The sequence below is a fragment of the Geotrypetes seraphini genome, chromosome 7 (assembly GCF_902459505.1).
Source record: "Geotrypetes seraphini chromosome 7, aGeoSer1.1, whole genome shotgun sequence".
In the NCBI taxonomy this organism is placed as follows: Eukaryota; Metazoa; Chordata; class Amphibia; order Gymnophiona; family Dermophiidae; genus Geotrypetes; species Geotrypetes seraphini.
In genome coordinates this window covers 169,436,441-169,455,321 of record NC_047090.1, presented here as the reverse complement: position 1 = coordinate 169,455,321, position 18,881 = coordinate 169,436,441, and the positions used below count along the sequence as shown (strand labels likewise).

Below are 18,881 nucleotides of genomic sequence, written 5' to 3'. Positions count from 1 at the left end.
CCTCAGTTCCTGACTCCCCCACCTACCCCTGCCTGGCCTTTTTATGTGGCCTGCGGTGACTGCACCTGACACTAGCACCTCCCCACCGCTGAAATTTAAAATCTTCAGGCAGCCAACGCGAAGCCAGCCTCCAGCTGTCGGCCTGCCCCTGAAATGTTCTTTCTGTACTGCAGAAAGAGTACTTCTGGGACAGAACGATGGCTCGAGGCTGGCTTCGCATTGGCTGCCTGAAGATTTTAAATTTCAGTGGGTGGGAGGTGGCAGTGTCAGGCGCATAGTCACCACTTGCCGAATGGCCAGGTGGGCTGGATTCAGCCCGCGGGCCTTGTGTTTGACACATGCACTAGATCTAAAGATGGTGATATTTTCATATATAGTATCTGCATTATTAACATTCTCTATATAATAGTAGGCAATGATGAACCTGTTCATGGACTAGTTTTAGCAGGAGAGTCATATATAGAAATTCATTGTAGATGACTTGTTTATTGTGGGCCCCTGCAGATAGAGTTGATAATGTACTGCTGCCTTTATGCTTTTGAAAAAGTCTGCCAAAAACTTGAAAGCTCCAAGAAGAAATCAATGCAAACTTAAGCTGCCTAATTTTAAAAAGCAGATAAGTATGTACGTGGCAAAATCTGTTAAGGGCTTTTGTACACTGGTATAAAGGGAAAGATTAGGCATGAGCCCCAAAAGAAAAATGCAGAGAGAGATCTCAAAAGAACATAGAAGAGGAAAAGTTGATATATGGGGGTGGGGGGTTCTGAAAAGAAGAGGATCAAGAAAGAAACATAATAGTTGATGCATAAAGAACACCAGAAAAAAGGCTAATGGAGATTGAGTTAGCTCAGAAGAGTGTATTTAAAAGCAAGGCAAAGAAGAGAAATCAAATGAGATGAGGTTGGGGGGGGGGGGGAAGCCACAGAATGACATGGAGATGGAAGAAGTGATTTGTTTCTCTCTTAGCCTGTGTTGAAGTAGAATATGCTGGGTTCCAGGAGAGAGAATGATTACCCAAGTTGACTTTACACCTAAGGAAGAGATATGATAAGATGAATTGGACCATAACTTTAATAAAAGGACCATCAAGGAACAAATAAAATATACTGTGCAGCAAAATTAGAAACCTATAGATGAGGGTATAGGGCCAGAAAAAAAATGACAACTTGAAAAAACAATGGAGTAAAAATAAAATCATTGTATGCAAAAGTGTTTTGATAGATAATCCTGAAAAAAAAATCAAGATTACTTGATATACATCCAAAATACCAAGTTGTAGCATGCTGTATTAATAGAAGACCACCTTAAATTTATATGCTTCAATAATGTATTAAAAATAGCAGTCATATGAAAAATGCAAAAAAGAGATCAAAGTAAACTATTTGTAGAGAGACCAAAACAATCTTATGAGGAGCTGGAAAAAAGCATTGGTACAGTGAAAATACCACCAACGAAACTGTTTTGGGAGAAATTTAAGCTCCATGTAGAGCACTGCCTAAGATACTTGTATATGAGTTTTAAAAAGATAAACATCAAAGCTATGGAATGGTCTGAAGTAACATTAGTTGGAAAACAGGTTTAAGAAAGCCCTAAACTTGGAAGATCCCTGGCCCAGATGGAGTGACCAATTTTTGGCTCAGTTAATTTCTCTCCTGTAAGACCTGGTAGATGGCAAAAATCAGTTGCTCAGCCAGCCAGATTTAGAACCTCATTGGCTAATGAGAGGTAAAAGTCTTTTCCTCCCAAAGGGAGATCCAGGGCCGGATTTTCCTATAGGCTAACTAGGCTTCAGCCTAGGGCCTCAAGATCAAGAGGGGCATACATTCAAATTGTTAGCAAAATTAAAATTACACTATTCTAAAAACAGTGAACACTAAAACACTGAACCGAAAATAAGGAGAAATTCTACGCCAGGATCGGAACCGGCTCCGGCCGCAATGGGGCGCCGACTCAGCTTCTTCCTTTCTTTTTCTCGCCCTGGGAGGAGGATCGGGGAGGGAAAGACGTCAGTCCGGAAACAGCTGGGCAAAGCCCAGCCCCGCGGGGAGAGAGGCAAAATGTGGATCCGTCAGGACAGGGCGGCCCAGACTGGCATCGGGGTGGGGGATGGGGTGGGGGGTTTCAGTGGAATGGGGATGGGAGGCAGGTGGGCATCGGAGGGGGATTGAGGTGAGGAAGGACGCACTGGGGGCACTATGAACATAGGAAGGGGCAATGTTGTGTGTTATGTTTGATTAGTTATTGTTACAAGTACTATATATGGTGATGAGAATAAATGTCCAAATAAGTGTTCTCAACTTTTTTTATTTATTATCCGTGTCACATTTTTTATAAAGGTTAGTACCAATAACAACATGTTTCATTTAACATTGATATATATATCACAGTAATGATGTATTTTATTATCATTCATGTAATTTACAAACTTAAAAATGGGATGTGAAAGGGCCTCATAAGTGGAATAGCTTAGGGCCTCTTTTCATCTAAATCTGGCCCTGGGGAGATCCAAATAATGTTCTCAAAAAATTTGTTCAGTAATTAGCAAGCCGTTCAGTGTAATAGATGCAGATAAAGTATATGATTATAGTGATTCCAATAACATGGCAACAGAGCAGAATGATAGAGAAAGATATATGGAACCAAAGATCATTTAATGCTAAGTAGAAATCTCAGTATAGTATGGATTTGACTGTAAGAGAACCTTTGGTATTTCATACTCCTGGGTAATAAATTATTTTGAAATACACAAAGTAAACCTTAGACTGAGTGCATTGCCACATTTTCATGATGAACAAACTGTTGAAATATGAAGATTTAAAAAATGTATCTCGCACCTAAAACCTAGTCAAGTTACAAATAACATTCATAAAAATCTATACATATAAAACAAATACACAACATATAATAGTCCAATTTCTTATTCAATAATTGTAGGAAGCCTGCACAAACGAGTTTTAAGTAATTTTGCAAAACTGGTCAATGCCTTTAGGCAGATGTTAAGATCCTAGTAACTTGATCCCTACTGTAAAATTGAGGGAGGAGTATTTTACTGAGACTTGTGTCACCGTTCTAATCTTATATGATATTTAATTCACTGTTAGCTATGGGTTTAGCCTTAATCCTGAAGAGGTAATATGATTGCTTTGTAGATAACTTGAAATTTTGTAGTTCCAGTGACAATTTTTAATGGAACAACTCATTGTAGTGAAAAGCTTTTTAGATGATAGGATGATTTTTGATCTAGTCAAATGTGCTAGGACAACCTTTGCAAGAGAAAAATTGAGCAAAGCTAAAAACATCTGATTGTTGCTTCTTCCTCTGTTCATATTTATATTCATCTTCTTGTTTGTTAGTATTTATATACCACTTATTGCCTAAGTGGTTTGCAATCAGGTACTCAAGTATTTTCCACATCTGTCCCGGTGGACTCACAATCTGACTAAAGTACCTGGGGTAGTGGAGTATTAAGTGAGCAGTGCTGGGCTTGAACCAGCAACCTCAAGGTGCTGATGTTGCAACCCTAACCACTAGGCCACTTCTCTTCTCAATCTAGCACAAATTGAGAGAAGATCAATAAAGAATATGACAGTTTTTTTAACAGCACGGAGAAGACATAGGGGAAGCCTGCAGTGTAGGCTTGCCCTGGGATCAGTAGCCTGCAGTGTAGCTACTCTTTGGGTTTCTGCCAGGTACTTGTGACCTGGATTGGCTACTGTTGGAAACAGGATACTGGGCTAGAAGAACCATTAGTCTGACCAGTATGGCTATTCTTATGTTAAGATGCAAGCCATCAGTATGCATATCGTTTCAGAATCATAATTGGCTCCATAAAGATCTTGAAAAATTGGATGTTCAAATAAAACTCCATACCCATGATGCAATATATGAAAATCAGTATTTGTAAAAACTTTGTTCCTAGAATTAAAGAAGAAATGATTCTCATAGAAATGGTTATTATATTTTCTTGTTGTTTAAAGTTTATATTGGGTGCCAGGTACTCATAGAGAAGGTAAAATACTGTCATAAGAAACCACTGTTACTTTTGTAGATGTTAAATAGTAGCTACATTAGAAAACTCATCTGTATTACCGTAAGTCTGTTATCCCAGAGTGAGAGTTGCTGTTCCTACCAAAGATGTTACCAACAGTATTTTGAAAGATGGCAGGCCCAACAGAAGTTTAATAGGACAAGGCAGAGAGATGACAAAAGCTTCCAAAAAGCAAATCCACTCAAATAGAATTTTGACTGCAGTGCTCAGAAGTAGCTATGTTTCTGTATAATCTTAACATGTACTCCTGGTGGGAAGATGATACATGTGGTTCTTTATGAATTGGATTCATATCCTTACAGGTCTCTGGATACTTCTATTAAAACACTCAAGATACAGCTTAGTTTGCCACCAAATCATCCATTGCTGGTAACTCAGTTGCAGAGCTGACAAGCAGCTGGAACTGGGAAGAATTGCTTTTCAGTAAGACAGTGAGCCTCTGGTACAAAGGAAAAGCAACAAAAAGTGAATATCCTCAAGTGGCCTAGTCAAAGATCTAAAATCCAATTAAAAAAAAAAAAAGTCAATTTTTGAAGTCACTAATCCACAGAGGTGAAACCAAATGGAGAGAACTGAACTGTTCTGTTAAAATGGCAAAAGCTGACATATCCCCACTCTGCAGAGTTGGTAGTCACTTATCATAAATGACTTACAGTAGTGAAAATCCCTTCTTCAAAGTATTGAGTCAAAGGGTGTGAAGACTTATGTAATCAAGACGATCTGGATTCTTAATTACTTTTTGAATAGTTCTCCAGTTTTCATGTGAAAGTGAAAATTAGGTTGAGTAGATGACTAAAATTCTACTTTAATACAATTTGAATCATGTTTTATAGATAATATGAAAAGTATCCAAGGGTATGAAGAATTTATTTTTTGTCTTCAACAAAGACTCTTTAAAGTCATCCTCCAGAGGGGAGAGAGCAATACTACATAATATTTTCTACATCTAGAAAGGACAGTGACTTTGACCAAACAGTGCTGAGAAGTCTGTTTGCATAAGTACTTCGTCTTGCTGCAAGAAAAATAAAAATTGAAAAGGGGAGGATGGCTGTGCAAAATTACTCTTTTTAATCAAGGCTCTTCCACATTAATACCTTGCAGTTCTTGTTTACATTTCTAGAGGTATGTAATGTGATCCTGAAACAACCACCTGTGTAGTTAATTTCAACCTGTCATTACTATGTACTATTTATTTTTAGCTTTTAACTCTTAACCCCAACTCACTTGTAAAGCACCCATGCCTGAGAAACTCCCTAACCCCGTACTTGTCCTGTTTGATTAGTGAGCAGGGACTGCCTTTCGAATGTTTTAATGTACGGCACTATGTATGTCTAGCAGCGATATAGAAATAAGTATTAATAGTGATAGTTAAAGTTGTTTACCTGTAGCGAGGGTTCTCTGTAGAAGGCAGGATAGATCTGACAGTTTTGCCACTTCTCTAAGAACTGGCTTGAAGCTACATACTAAATGAAGTACCAGTGCAGGAAAGACTGCATGCTTAAACTGTCTAGTTCTGAGAGAGCTACTCCATCTCCATGCCACAGGATGTTGTCATCTACTTTGTTTTATCCTACTATCAATGGAGACCATCACTACAGGTAAGAAACAATTTTCCAGGCAAGCTAATATGGACTAATATCATAGTATCTTTTTTTCAGTTGGCATATTTTCTAATATTTTGGAGGGAGGGGAAGGATTTTTTTTGTAATGGTGCACTTAATTTGGGGTTGTTAAGGATGATTGCCAGTAGCTGCATGAGTCTGCCGCTGGGGGTGTGGGGGGTGTAGAGGGTTTGATGCTGGCATGGTTACTTCTCTCCTGCCTCTGTCAGAACAAATAGTTATTTGATATCCTTGCTGCTTAGAACGTACGAGTTGGGTTGTTTTTTTTGTTTGGTTTTTTTATTTGATAAACCATAAATCATATGTGTAATCTAAGCAATTTTGAATCTTCAAATTCATAAAATAAGTAAACCATGCCAACAATTTACAATGATTAAATTCATACATTTATTAACCATTCACCAGGCTTTTTCATCCATTATGATGATCTTGTAGTATTGAGGCAGAGACTAAAACAGATGAATAAAAGTGGCTGCTACGGATGTGAAGGGAAGAGCTGAGAGATGAATACACAATGTTTGTATGTGCAATGTGGCTTGCACTTTCTAACTGAACAAGTGACAAATTTAATGATTTAATTCTGCATTTCAATTGAAAATTTTATGTGTCCTGAATTAGTGTTTTCTTACTATTTAAGAACTCAATACCTATACAAGAAAGTGATTGGCTGCTATTGTTGTGTAGGTGAATCCCAGCGATAGGTACCATCTTATGCCAATTATTACACCAGCATACCCACAGCAGAACTCAACTTACAACGTTTCTGTGTCTACACGAATGGTCATGGTTGAGGAATTCAAACAAGGTAAATGTTTTTTTATAATCACTTACAATTGGTTCTAAAATGTTAATGCTATGTTGAATCAATTTTTGTGTATTTAATATTGGTGGTAATTATATTTTTAAATTTTACTTTCTTATGGTCATTACTAGACCAGTTAAGATGACTTATTTTTCTCTCCCCCTCTTGCCCTGAGCTATTTTCCTATAAGTTTGGTGCAACCGAGAATCTACTTACTTTGCCATGAATCTCACAAAAAAAGCTCAAGGCAAGTTACAACAAACAGATCAATACACAACAGTACATCATAAACTATAAATTAAAATCAAATCAAATTTATTCAATACTCATCCAAATAAGAATTATTAATTCTAATATTAAGAGCAATACAGTCTGTTCTTATTGTTCTTGCATTCCCGATTTGCAATTTTGCTTATCTATGGTTGCATGCATTGTGACTGCTATTTGCCATTTGCACTGTGTTTTCGTAGACTTCCAACTTTAGGAAAAAACTTTTTCACTTCATAGTTTTGGCATTTGCTTCTAGAAATGGCCACCAAGCATAATGAGTGAGTTACAAGCATCTGCAGGTGTCACTCCATAGAGAAATTAGCATGTTATGCTTCTGAGAGACGGGCTTCATTCTGGCAAGTCAGTTTCTGTTATCATTCATGAGTTCAATGTGAATGAATCCACAATCAGATCAATCCAGCAAAAAGAGGAAGATATTCATTGGTCTGTTCATGAAGCTACACTGGAAAGTTTCATAACATCTGTTCACGATCACTTAATTGAAAAGTTGGAGAAGCAGCTAAATTTGTGGATAATGCAAATTGTGAATGAGAAGAAAAGCATAGTGGACAGCATTGTTAGGGTGAAAGCCAAAGACATTTACAAACACGTTATCCAGGGGCAGGAAAACCTTGGGATCCCTATGTGTTCAGGTTGGCTAGCATATTTTAAAAAGCAATCTGTGCTTAAAAAAAAAAAAGTATGCCTTTCTGTAGAGGCAGGTTCAGCTGACAACGAAGCTGCTGAGGAATTGCTAAGTATAATAGAAGGAAAGAGTTAGAGCAGATCTTCAATGTGGATGAGTCTGACTTGTTTTACAAGCAGACTGGGAAGTGGAACATATAAAATGAAAAGACTCCAGGATTCAAGGCATTTAAAGATTATACCAGGCTGCTACTGTGTGCTAGTGCCAACGCTGATTTCAAATTCAAGCCTTTTATGATCTACAGCAGGGGTAGGGAACTCCGGTCCTCAAGAGCCGTATTCCAGTCGGGTTTTCAGGATTTCCCCAATGAATATGCATGAAATCTATTTGCTTTCAATGCATATTCATTGGGGAAATCCTGAAAACCCGACTGAAATACGGCTCTCGAGGACCGGAGTTCCCTACCCCTGATCTACAGAGTCCAAAATCCTTGTGCACTTAAAGGAAAGAACCTGAATTGGAGATGATACTGCAAAGCTTGGATAATATATGTGTTATTTTGGGATTGGCTCAACTGTTTCGTTCCAGAAATTGAACATTAACTCCACCATAAAAACCTTGCATTTAAGATATTGCTGATTTTGGATAATGCACCAGTAGACTATTGGCAAGAGGGTCATTCCATGTCAAGTGATCAGATTCTTGGAAAGTGCCCTGCATGACCATCACGGATTTTGATGAAACTTCATATGCAGAGTCCACCATGTCTCAAACGAACTTTGGTAAAGTTTTAGTTTCGCCTGTGGAATATTTGTGGAGATATAGCCATTTGTTTGACCCCATACCACAATGAAATACAGTACGACGATGACATTCTGACAACTTTGAGACACAATATCTCACGAGCTATGTTTCCAAAAAAAACTGAAACTTAGCTACCCTGCACAACTTTTGGAGCTCTATTCAGTGCTACCAATAATAATTTTTGTCGAGCACTGAGTGAATGGCTGAATTACAGTAAACTTGGCCGAAAAAATTAGTGCTCCAAAAAAAGTCAAAGTTTGACATTACTTAGCTCCCACAATAATTGAGTAATAAAAGCGAAATTTGGCGCATAATGTCTCAGTACAACGTTGTTTTCAAAAGTACAATTTCAACCTCCAAGCTCTTTCCATTAGTTTACAAATTAAGTGTAAAGTTGCTAATTTGTGTAAAAAGGCCAAAAATAGGGTATTTTCAGCCTGCTTTTACAGAAAAATACCTTTTAGAAACTCTTTCAAATCAGTCTCATTAGAAAGAGCATATTTCAAACCCCCTAGAAAAGTGGACTTCATTTTTCAACACAGGTTAACAATGGCTGAAAAAGGGGGACAAAGTTGGGAGACGTTGCCACGGCAACAACCTCTATTTCAACATAGTTCTGTCATTTTTAAAGTTACAGTTTTGTATTGACGTAGTATTACTACTACTCTATTGCGTTGGTCCATGGTGACATTGTCATTACCAGTTCAAGAGTTTGAACTGGCAACCCCATCGCCATAGGGGTCACGCCCGATAGCTGTGCAATACCAGCCACGGGTGGGCCACTTTGTCCAGGTTCCCAAGCCTCGCATTTGGTTTCTTTGTCAAGGTTCCAAAGCCTTTTGTTGGTATCTTTCTGGTTCCAAAGCCAATGATTAGGGTGTCTTATCCTAGGTTCCCAAGCCTAAATTGGGTATCTTATATGGTTTCCAAGCCAAAGTGAAGTCCACTTTGTTGGCATCGATTCGTTGGTATCCATTTTAAACTGAATTAATAATAATGTGGATCTGAAAAAGAAAACAAGTTGTAATTTGTGATCTGCATGCAACAGAATTATCACCTCAATTTCTAGTTAGGAATAATCATTAATTAAGAACACTATAATTGTACCCAAAGCTTGAGTAAAAATAAACAGGGAAAAACAGTGTGAAAAGTGACATAATTGTAAGTTGAAACGTAGGCCGTTGCCATGGTGACATCTCCCAACTTTGTCCCCCTTTTTCGGGCATTGTTAACCTGCGTTGAAAAATGAAGCCTACTTTTCTAGGGGGTTTGAAATATGCTCATTCTAATGAGACTGATTTGAAAGAGTTTCTGAAAGGTATTTTTCTGTAAAAGCAGGCTGAAAATACCCTATTTTTGGCCTTTTTACACAAATTAGCAACTTTACACTTAATTTGTAAACTAATGGAAAGAGTTTGGAGGTTGAAATTGTACTTTTGAAAACAACGTTGTACTGAGACATGCGCCAAATTTCGCATTTATTACTCAATTATTGTGGGAGCTAAGTAATGTCAAACTTTGACTTTTTTTGGAGCACTAATTTTTTCGGCCAAGTTTACTGTAATTCAGCCATTCACTCAGTGCTCGACAAAAATTATTATTGGTAGCACTGAATAGAGCTCCAAAAGTTGTGCAGGGTAGCTAAGTTTCAGTTTTTTTGGAAACATAGCTCGTGAGATATTGTGTCTCAAAGTTGTCAGAATGTCACTGTCGTACTGTATGTCATTGCAGTATGGGGTCAAACAAATGGCTATATCTCCACGAATATTCCACAGGCGAAACTAAAACTTCACCAAAGTTCGTTTGATACATGTGGGACTTTGTGCATAAAGTTTTATCAAAATCCGTGATGGTCATGCAGGGAGCCCTTGATCACTTGACATGGAATATCCCAAGACCTAAAAAAATGCACACCCTGATGTTGAAATTCTCTTCATTCCTCCAACACAATATCCTTCGTACAGCCCCATAACGAGAAATAATACAGGCTTTCTAGAGCCAATACATGCGAGAGCTGTATAGTATGGCCTGTGAAGCTTTAGATGCTGACCAGGAAACCACCATGAATGGTCTAATGCCTGGCAACTAAAATTCAATGCAAAGAAATGCAGAGTAATGCATTTGGGGATTAATAATAGGAAGGAACAGTATATGCTGGGAGGAGAGAAGCTGATATGCACTGACGGGGAGAGGGACCTTGGGGTTATAGTGTCCGAAGATCTAAAGGCGAAAAAACAGTGTGACAAGGCAGTAGCTGCTGCCAAAAGGATGTTGGGCTGTATAAAAAGAGGCATAGTCAGTAGAAGGAAGAAGGTGTTGATGCCCCTGTACAGGTCATTGGTAAGGCCTCACTTGGAGTATTGTGTTCAGTTTTGGAGACCGTATCTGACCGTAAGAAGACTTGAGGCGGTCCAGAGGAGGGCGACGAAAATGATAGGAGGCTTGCGCCAGAAGACATATGAGGAGAGACTGGAAGCCCTGAATATGTATACCCTAGAGGAAAGGAGAGACAGGGGAGATATGATTAAGACGTAATACTTGAAGGGTATTAACGTAGAACAAAATCTTTTCCAGAGAAAGGAAAATGGTAAAACCAGAGGACATAATGTGAGGTTGAGGGGTGGTAGATTCAGGGGCAATGTTAGGAAATTCTACTTTACGGAGAGGGTAGTGGATGCCTGGAATGCGCTTTCGAGAGAGGTGGTGGAGAGGAAAACTGTGACTGAGTTCAAAGAAGCGTGGGATGAACACAGAAGATTTAGAATCAGAAAATAATATTAAATATTGAACTAAGACCAGTACTGGGCAGACTTGCACGGTCTGTGTCTGTATATGACCGTTTAGTGGAGGATGGACTGGGGAGGGCTTCAATGGCTGGGAGGGTGTAGATGGGCTGGAGTAAGTCTTTACAGAGATTTCGGCAGTTGGAACCCAAGCACAGTTCAGGGTAAAGCTTTGGATTCTTGGCCAGAAATAGCTAAGAAGAAAAAAATTTAAATTGAATCAGGTTGGGCAGACTGGATGGACTATTCGGGTCTTTATCTGCCGTCATCTACTATGTTACTATGTCACCATGCTTGATTACTGGAAGACAGTGACAATATGCAATGTAATAGACTATGCTGGCCTAGCCTGGAAAGGCATCACACAGGCTACTTTGAACAATTGTGGAAAAAATGTGGCCAAACTGTGTAACAGATTTTGAGGGCTTTGAAAGTGTTGAAAAAAACATGAATAGAAACATGGAAGCCATCATGTACTGTACTCGAAAAATCAGCAGAGTTGGCTTTGAGGACATAACATGTGAAGATGTGGAAGAAATTTTAGAAGAGTGCCATAGAGCCCAGCAATGAAGACATGGATGCAATGACACAGCAAGGCATCAGACGGTGATGGAGAGGCAACAAATGTTCAAAAAAACGTGCCCCTCTCATCAGCTAAAATAGCAGGATGGGCATCAACGTTGAAAAAACCACTCAGTGACATGGAGGGATGTGATCCCATGCTAGAGCGCAATCTAAAATTCAAGTGTCTGACAAGCTCTCTGTTTGCCCCTTACGCTGAGACACTTAAGGATTTGAGAAGGAAAGCCAAGCAAACAAGGCTGACAGTTTTTTCAGTCAAGTTGCAAGATTTGTGCACCAGAGGTTGATGTGATGGAAGTCAACTTGCCAGCCTCTACTCATGTGCTAGAGGCCGATTAGGCTGGGATTGACCTACCAGCACTGATGTCTTCATCTTCTACTGTCATTCTCAATGGAGAAGGGTGAATAGTGGGGTTCCCCAGGGGGCTGTGCAGTGACCACAGCCTTTTAACATAATTTATTAATGATCTAGAGATGGGAATAACTAGTGAGATAATTTTACTGCTGATACAAAGTTGTTCAAAGTTGTTAAATCACAAGAAGATTGTAGAAAATTGCAAGAACACCTTGTGAGACTGGAAAACTGGGCATCAAAATGGCAGATGACGTTTAATGTGAGCAAGTGCAAAGTGATGCATGTGGGAAGGAGAAACCTGGCCTATAGCTGTGTGATGCTGGGTTCTATGATAGGAGTCACTGCCCAGGAAAAGGATCTAAGTGTCATAATTGAGGATACGTTAAAACCCTCTACTCAAGGTGCGGTGGCAGCTAAGAAAACAAGCAATGTTAGGAATTATTAAGAAAGGAATGGAAAACAAAGTTAAAATGTTATAATGCCCTTGTATCACACTCTATGGTACGGCCGCACCTCGAACACTGTGTGCAGTTCTGGTCGCTATCTCAAATGATGTAGCAGAATTAGAAAAGGGCAACAAAAATGATAAATGGTTTGAGACGACTTCCCTATGAGGAGAGGCTAAAGCGGCAAGGGCTTTTCAGCTTGGAGAAGAGACGGCTCAGGAGTGATATAGAGGTCTATAAAATACTCAGTGGAGTGGAAAGGGTAGATATGAATCGCTTGTCCATTCTTTCCAAAAATACTAGGACTAAGGGGCATACAGTGAAGCTACTAAGTCCATAGGCCATTACTGAGATGGCTTGGGGAAATCCACTGCTTATTCCTTGGATAAGCAGCATAAAATCTATTGTACTACTTGGGATCTAACTACCTTACCCTTGTTCCCTCTCCTCTTCTTTTCTCTTACCCTCTTCTATCTTGCACCATGTATTAATCTCCTATAACTGTAACCTCCCACTACTGAATGCATTATATATGTAACTCTAACCCATTATGTATGTAATTTTAAAATTGTATGTTATTGATATACCAATCTGTATTATATATGTAATTCTGTAACCCATTTTGAGCTCCTCTGTGAGAACAGGCTATAAAATAAATAAATAAAGGTAGTTGAGTCCTGGGTTGTTCACTGTTGGAAACAGGATACTAGGCTTGATGGACCTTCGGTCTGTTCCAATATGGCAATTCTTATCCTTTTCCAAAGAAGTTCACCTTGAGTAATACAGTACATTATTTTGTACAGCTGTATGAGAAGGGAGCTGAAAAGTTAGCCCAACCAATGTCCTAAATTCTGAGCGTTATTTTGCCACTGTATCTGAAAAGTGTTGTTTTATTTTACAAAGTGCCAATTTGCAGAACTGTAATGCTATGTTTTGACATCGTCTAGGATCATTGATTGAACCATATAAACGAAAGTGTGGAATTTTCAAGTGAGGAACTCCAAACCATTATGAAGTCCCTATTCCTGCAGAAGAAAACTCCAATAGAAATCCATGAATGTATGATGCAAACATTTGAGTGACAAATGCCCATCATACTCCACATTGAAGAAGTGGCATGCAAACTTTCAGTGTGGAGATTAAGACCGAAGATGCAGCAAGGTCTGTGAGGCCTCAAGTGGTGTGCTCTTGAAACTATTGACCATGACCTGATGGCAGATTGGCGAATATTGGCTAAAACAATTGCTGAGACACTGTATATATCCAGGGAACATGTTGGGTATATAATTCATGAGTAGCTGGGTATGCAGAACCTGCCAGCCAAATGGGTGCCCGGATGTTTGAATGTTGACAAGAAACGACGTCAAGTGAACACTTCCAAGTTGATTTTGCAGCATTTTCAGTGAGCTGCTACCAAACTTTTGGAACCACAGTTTTGTTTTTCTGTTCCACCTCCCATCATTTGGGGATGAGCTCCACCCCCCTCAGTCTTAAAAGTAGGGAGCCTACCTGTTCTGCTAGAGTTTAATTTTTATTATTTTGGGGTTTTTATTATCTGATCGGAGGCTTTCAGTACCGCAGAGGATCCCAGTCACCCCGGGGCATCTCTGACACTGAGAGGATACTTTCAGGGCTGAGGTCTGTAACCCACAGGCACATGCCTCACATGATTCCTGTGTGGCCAGTCTGCGTCAGTAGTTCTTAAGAGCTCAGGGCCTGTACCCTTGGGAGCAGTGTTGCCCCAGGTAGAGAGGTAAGTAGGGACAATGGGAATCCAGTGGAGTCTGCGGGAATTCTGCAGGAATGGGAGTTATTAGTTTGGGGATCACACAGGTATGCTACTTTCCTCTGGGCCTAGTTGCATTCGCTCTCTTCAGGTCGTAGCAGCATTCCTTCATACACGTAGCTGGCCACTAACCCGGAAGTCTGCTTTCTGACACGTTTTGCACCAGAGGGAAGGATTCTAGGTTAGACATCGGCCATGTGTAGGAAGGAACACTGCTACTGCCTGAAGAAAGTGAGTGCAGCTGAATCTGCAAGAAGGTAATACACCCGCAGAAACCATGTGGGAAGGGAGGGAAAATAATGCACAGACTAGGTTGTGTGGGAAGCATAGATGTTGGAACAAGGGACCACAGTGTCCATAGCCCCCCAAAATTGGCAGGTGAGATAGATGGAAAAGGATGCTGGAGGGAGGAATGTTGAACATGGTAGTAGAGGGAAGGGGGAGGTGATGCAGCTTGGTGTTGGAGAGGGTTGATAGAAGGAGGAATGTTGAGCATGGGGCTGGTGGGGAGGGACAAAAGATGAGGGATGAGAGGGAGAAATAACATAACATAAATTATTTATATACGACCGCAGTACCTTGTAGTTCTTTGTGGTTAACAAAAAAAAAAAGAAGCGGAACACACAGCGAAGTACAATCATTTTAAATTTCCATAAATTTTACAAATAAACCCCCTCCTTTACTAATGTGTAGCACAGGTTTTAGCACTGACAGCGGCGGTAACTGTTCCAACGCTCATAGAATTCCTATGAGTGTCGGAGCAGTTATCTCCACTGCCGGCGTTAAAACTCCGCTACGCGTTAGTAAAGGAAGGGGGGAAAGTCTAATTTAACACCATAAATTTTGCAAATAAAGTTTTTAACAACTTTCTAAAATGTTAATAAGAGACAGAAATAACTATCAGACTTCTAAATTATTTATCCCAGGTTGCTGTCTGGACTGAGAGAAGCTGATGAAAATATATAAATAGTTCTTGACTGATAGGAAAGCAAACAAAGAGCAAATATGCTGAGAATGTCTTAGATTAGTAAATTCAAATGTTGCACTTGGCAGTAGAGGGGGTGGCAGAGATGCGCCCTGGATCCATCCTCTTTCTTTCTCTATCTCTTCCTCCCTCCCCCTTTGCAGCAAGGAATAATAGTAATTTATTTCTTGTATACTGCCAAACCAGTAAAAATTTCTAGGCGGTTCACAGCAAGATAAGGCTTAACATCCAGCCAATTTACAATACAAGAAAAGCTATTTCTAGAAGATACATAATGCCTATAGATTAAAAGCATTAACATTAGAACACTTAAGTTACAAATTTATCAAATAGTTGTGTTTTTAGTAATTTTCTAAAATTATAGTAAAATGGAACTTCTAGCATAATTTTGCCAAAGCTGGTTTTCAATTTAGCTGCCTGAAAGTGAGAGTTCTCTCTAAAAATATCTTAAAACGACATGAGGAAGGCATATGAGAGAGAGGGAGAGAAACATGTTGCACATGGGGATGGAGGGGAGAGGAAGAAATGCAGAAGACAAAAAAGCAGAAAAAAGAGAAACTGGAACCAACTTGATGGAAAAAAATCTCAGACAACAAACGTAAAAAAAAAAAAAAAGAAAGGAATTTGTTGATTGAAATACTTTAGCTTTGGAAAATGTAAGTAACAGATTCAGGTAAATCAAAAAGTAAAGGCAAAATACGTTTAACAGCTTTAACAGAAGTAAAGGTGAACATATTTTTCCACATAGTTACGAAACAGGATGACACATTTGTTGTATCGTTCAATTAGCTTCTGCATTCCTGCAGAGTTGTTTTTGGCTGTCCCCAAAGCCAGGTGGGTACCACTTTCTTTACTTCATCATGCTTTGTCTTTTGCTCTCTGGGTCACAGTGATGCACCCATGTCTCGTTGACGGTGACAGTTCTTTCCAGAATACTTGGATCTTCTTCATTCTGTCTTAGGAATTGGGTTGCAACCTCCACACGCTGTTGCTTTTTCAGATCAGTAAGCTGTTTGGGAGCCCATCATGTGCAGACTTTCTTGTATTTCCAATCATCATGCATTATGGCAGATGCATATTCATAGCTAATATGCAAATTTTGACAAGTCTAAAATTAGAGCCTATGTTTAAATGAGCACCATGATCTCAAAGTCCTTATGTCCATTCCCAAATTCTCAGCCTGTTTGTCACCTACTGTTGAATTGGCATCCCAGATTACTTTATCAGGAAGTGTATAACCAGGCAATATCCCAGACTGAATATGAGATAGCATCACTGATGAATGTTTGCAGAGCAGGAACCTGGTCATCCTTCCATGGCCTTTATAAATACTACAGATTTGATATTCAGGCCACAAGCAAGTGGCGCTTAGTGTTGAACCCTACAAATCATTTTTGCTGCTTTGCATCTGATTTGGTTTGGAAGGCTTCACTGCATGCTGTCCATCCGGACAGGTCTGGTAATAAGGGAAATGAAATAGATGGACTTTCTTAGTCTTATTTAAATAATCCAGAACTCACCCAGTGAGGTGCTGTAATTGGAAAGGATTTCTGAGTATTTAAGTAAAATTCCAAGAGAATAAGATAGTGAGTCTGGAGCCCAGTTCAGAGCAGCTTGCTGGCAATTCTGAGATTTGATGGTTTGGAAGTCCACTTATATATATAATCTTATATATTAAGGCTTGCCCCATCTGTCTTCAACTTGCCAGTATTAAGGAGGAGCTCTGCAAACTTAAACAGGAATTGAATACAATTAAAGCAGCTTCCATCACTCCACAAAATCATACCAACTTACCACCTCTACCTCAAAGAATAAAACAGCCCAGGAATAAATGGGTCACAGTAGGCTCAGGAAGACTGCGACATGTAACACAGAAACATCCACCTTCACTAATATTACCTCTACAGAATTCCTTCGCTCCACTAGTGCACTTAGATACTCAGGAAAACAGAAGGGAGGTGGGACTGGAACCAATGAAGGTAACTCAAGAGAACAAGCGCACCCTAAGTACAAATAAAAAAGCCAAAACAGAAAACTATTACTGTTGGGGGATTCCATCATCAGAGGCATTAACCTTGAAACACAGGGCGAGGAGACCAAAATAGTGAAATGTCTTCCAGGATCCTCAGCTACCAGGAGTTCCAGGCAAATACTGACTATAATTAAGGAAGAAACTAAGGATTTTAACACTGATGTTGTTATCCATCTGGGAACAAATGACCTGGCCAACAACTCCACATTTGCAGCACAGAAAGCTTTTCGGGAGCTTGGTGAGGGCGTGAAACCTTTTGTAAAGACTTTAGCTTTTTCTGAAATACTGCCTGCATATGGAAAGGGAGAGCAAAGAGTGAAAAACACAGAGGACTTTAATAGATGGCTCAGAGCCTGGTGTCATCAAGAAGGCTTCAGGTACATAGGAGGATGGGGAAATACATGGAAGGACAAGAAGCTATATTGCACTGATGGGCTACATATAACTACAGCAGGAAAAAGAAACCTTGCAAAGAAATTTAGACAATATTTTTCTAGGCATTTAAACTAGAAGGTGGGGGTGGTGTATGTATGAAGGACAATTATAGAGACCACCCCCGGCAAAAGAAAAGATGTGATAGTAGTAAAGGCTGCAACATAAGCAATATCAGCAACTCATTTCTTAGTATTGCAACGGAAAGTGAAACGACACAAAAATCCATACGAAAAAGGAGATTATCGCTGAAAAATAGCTGGAAAGCGATGACCACAAATGCTTGCAGTCTAAGCAACAAAGTTCATGATCTGCAAGCCCTGATATTAGAGGCAGATCTAGATATTGTTGCTATCACAGAGACATGGTTCAGTGAATCACATGGATGGGATGCAAACATACCGGGATATAATCTTTTTAGGAAGGACAGAGAAGGTCATAAAGGTGGAGGAGTAGCTCTCTATGTAAAGATCAATATCCAAGCGACCGAAATGCAAGGGACCTGGGGAGAGGAAGAAGCGATATGGATTGCTCTGAAAAGAGAAGATGGAACTTCTATCTACGTGGGTGTAGTCTACAGACCTCCGACTCAATCGCAGCAAATTAATAAGGATCTGATAGTGGATATCCAAAAATTTGGAAGGTAAGAGGAGGTTCTGCTGTTGGGAGATTTCAACCTGCCGGATGCAGACTGGAATGTTCCGTCTGCGGAATCGGAAAGAAGTAGGGAGATTGTGGATGCCTTTCAAGAGGCTCTGCTCAGACAAATGGTGACGGAACCCACAAGGGAAAAAGCGATATTGGATCTGGTCCTCACAAATGGAGAGAGTATTTCTAATGTTCGAGTGGGTGCTCACCTGGGTAGTAGCGATCATCAAACGGTTTGGTTTGATATAACGGCTAAAGTGGAGAGCGGCCGCACGATACTTAAAGTCCTAGATTTCAAACGTACGGACTTTAATGCAATGGGAAAGTACCTGAAGAAAGAGCTGTTAGGATGGGAGGACATAAGAGAAGTGGAAAGACAGTAGTCTAAGCTGAAAGGAGCGATAAAAATGGCTACGGACCTTTATGTGAAGAAAATCAATAAAAACAAGAGAAAAAGGAAGCCGATATGGTTCTCCAACCTAGTGGCTGAGAAAATAAAGGCAAAAGAGTTGGCGTTCATGAAATATAAAAAAACCCAAGAAGAGGAGAGCAGAAAGGACTACAGGGTGAAACTGAAAGAAGCCAAGAGAGAGATACGTTTGGCGAAGGCACAGGCGGAAGAACAAATGGCTAAAAATGT

General features: G+C 39.7%; 1 protein-coding gene across 5 annotated transcripts in view; it reads left to right on the top strand.

Annotated features, from left to right (window-relative positions):
- PAPOLA (poly(A) polymerase alpha) overlaps window positions 1-18,881 on the top strand; it is a 365,046-nt gene that overhangs the window by 186,844 nt on the left and 159,321 nt on the right. For all 5 annotated transcript variants that reach the window (XM_033951973.1, XM_033951971.1, XM_033951970.1 and 2 more), the window contains one exon: window positions 6,355-6,475. In XM_033951973.1, the coding sequence (XP_033807864.1) occupies window positions 6,355-6,475 (121 nt within the window). The remainder of the gene's footprint in view (window positions 1-6,354; window positions 6,476-18,881) is intronic.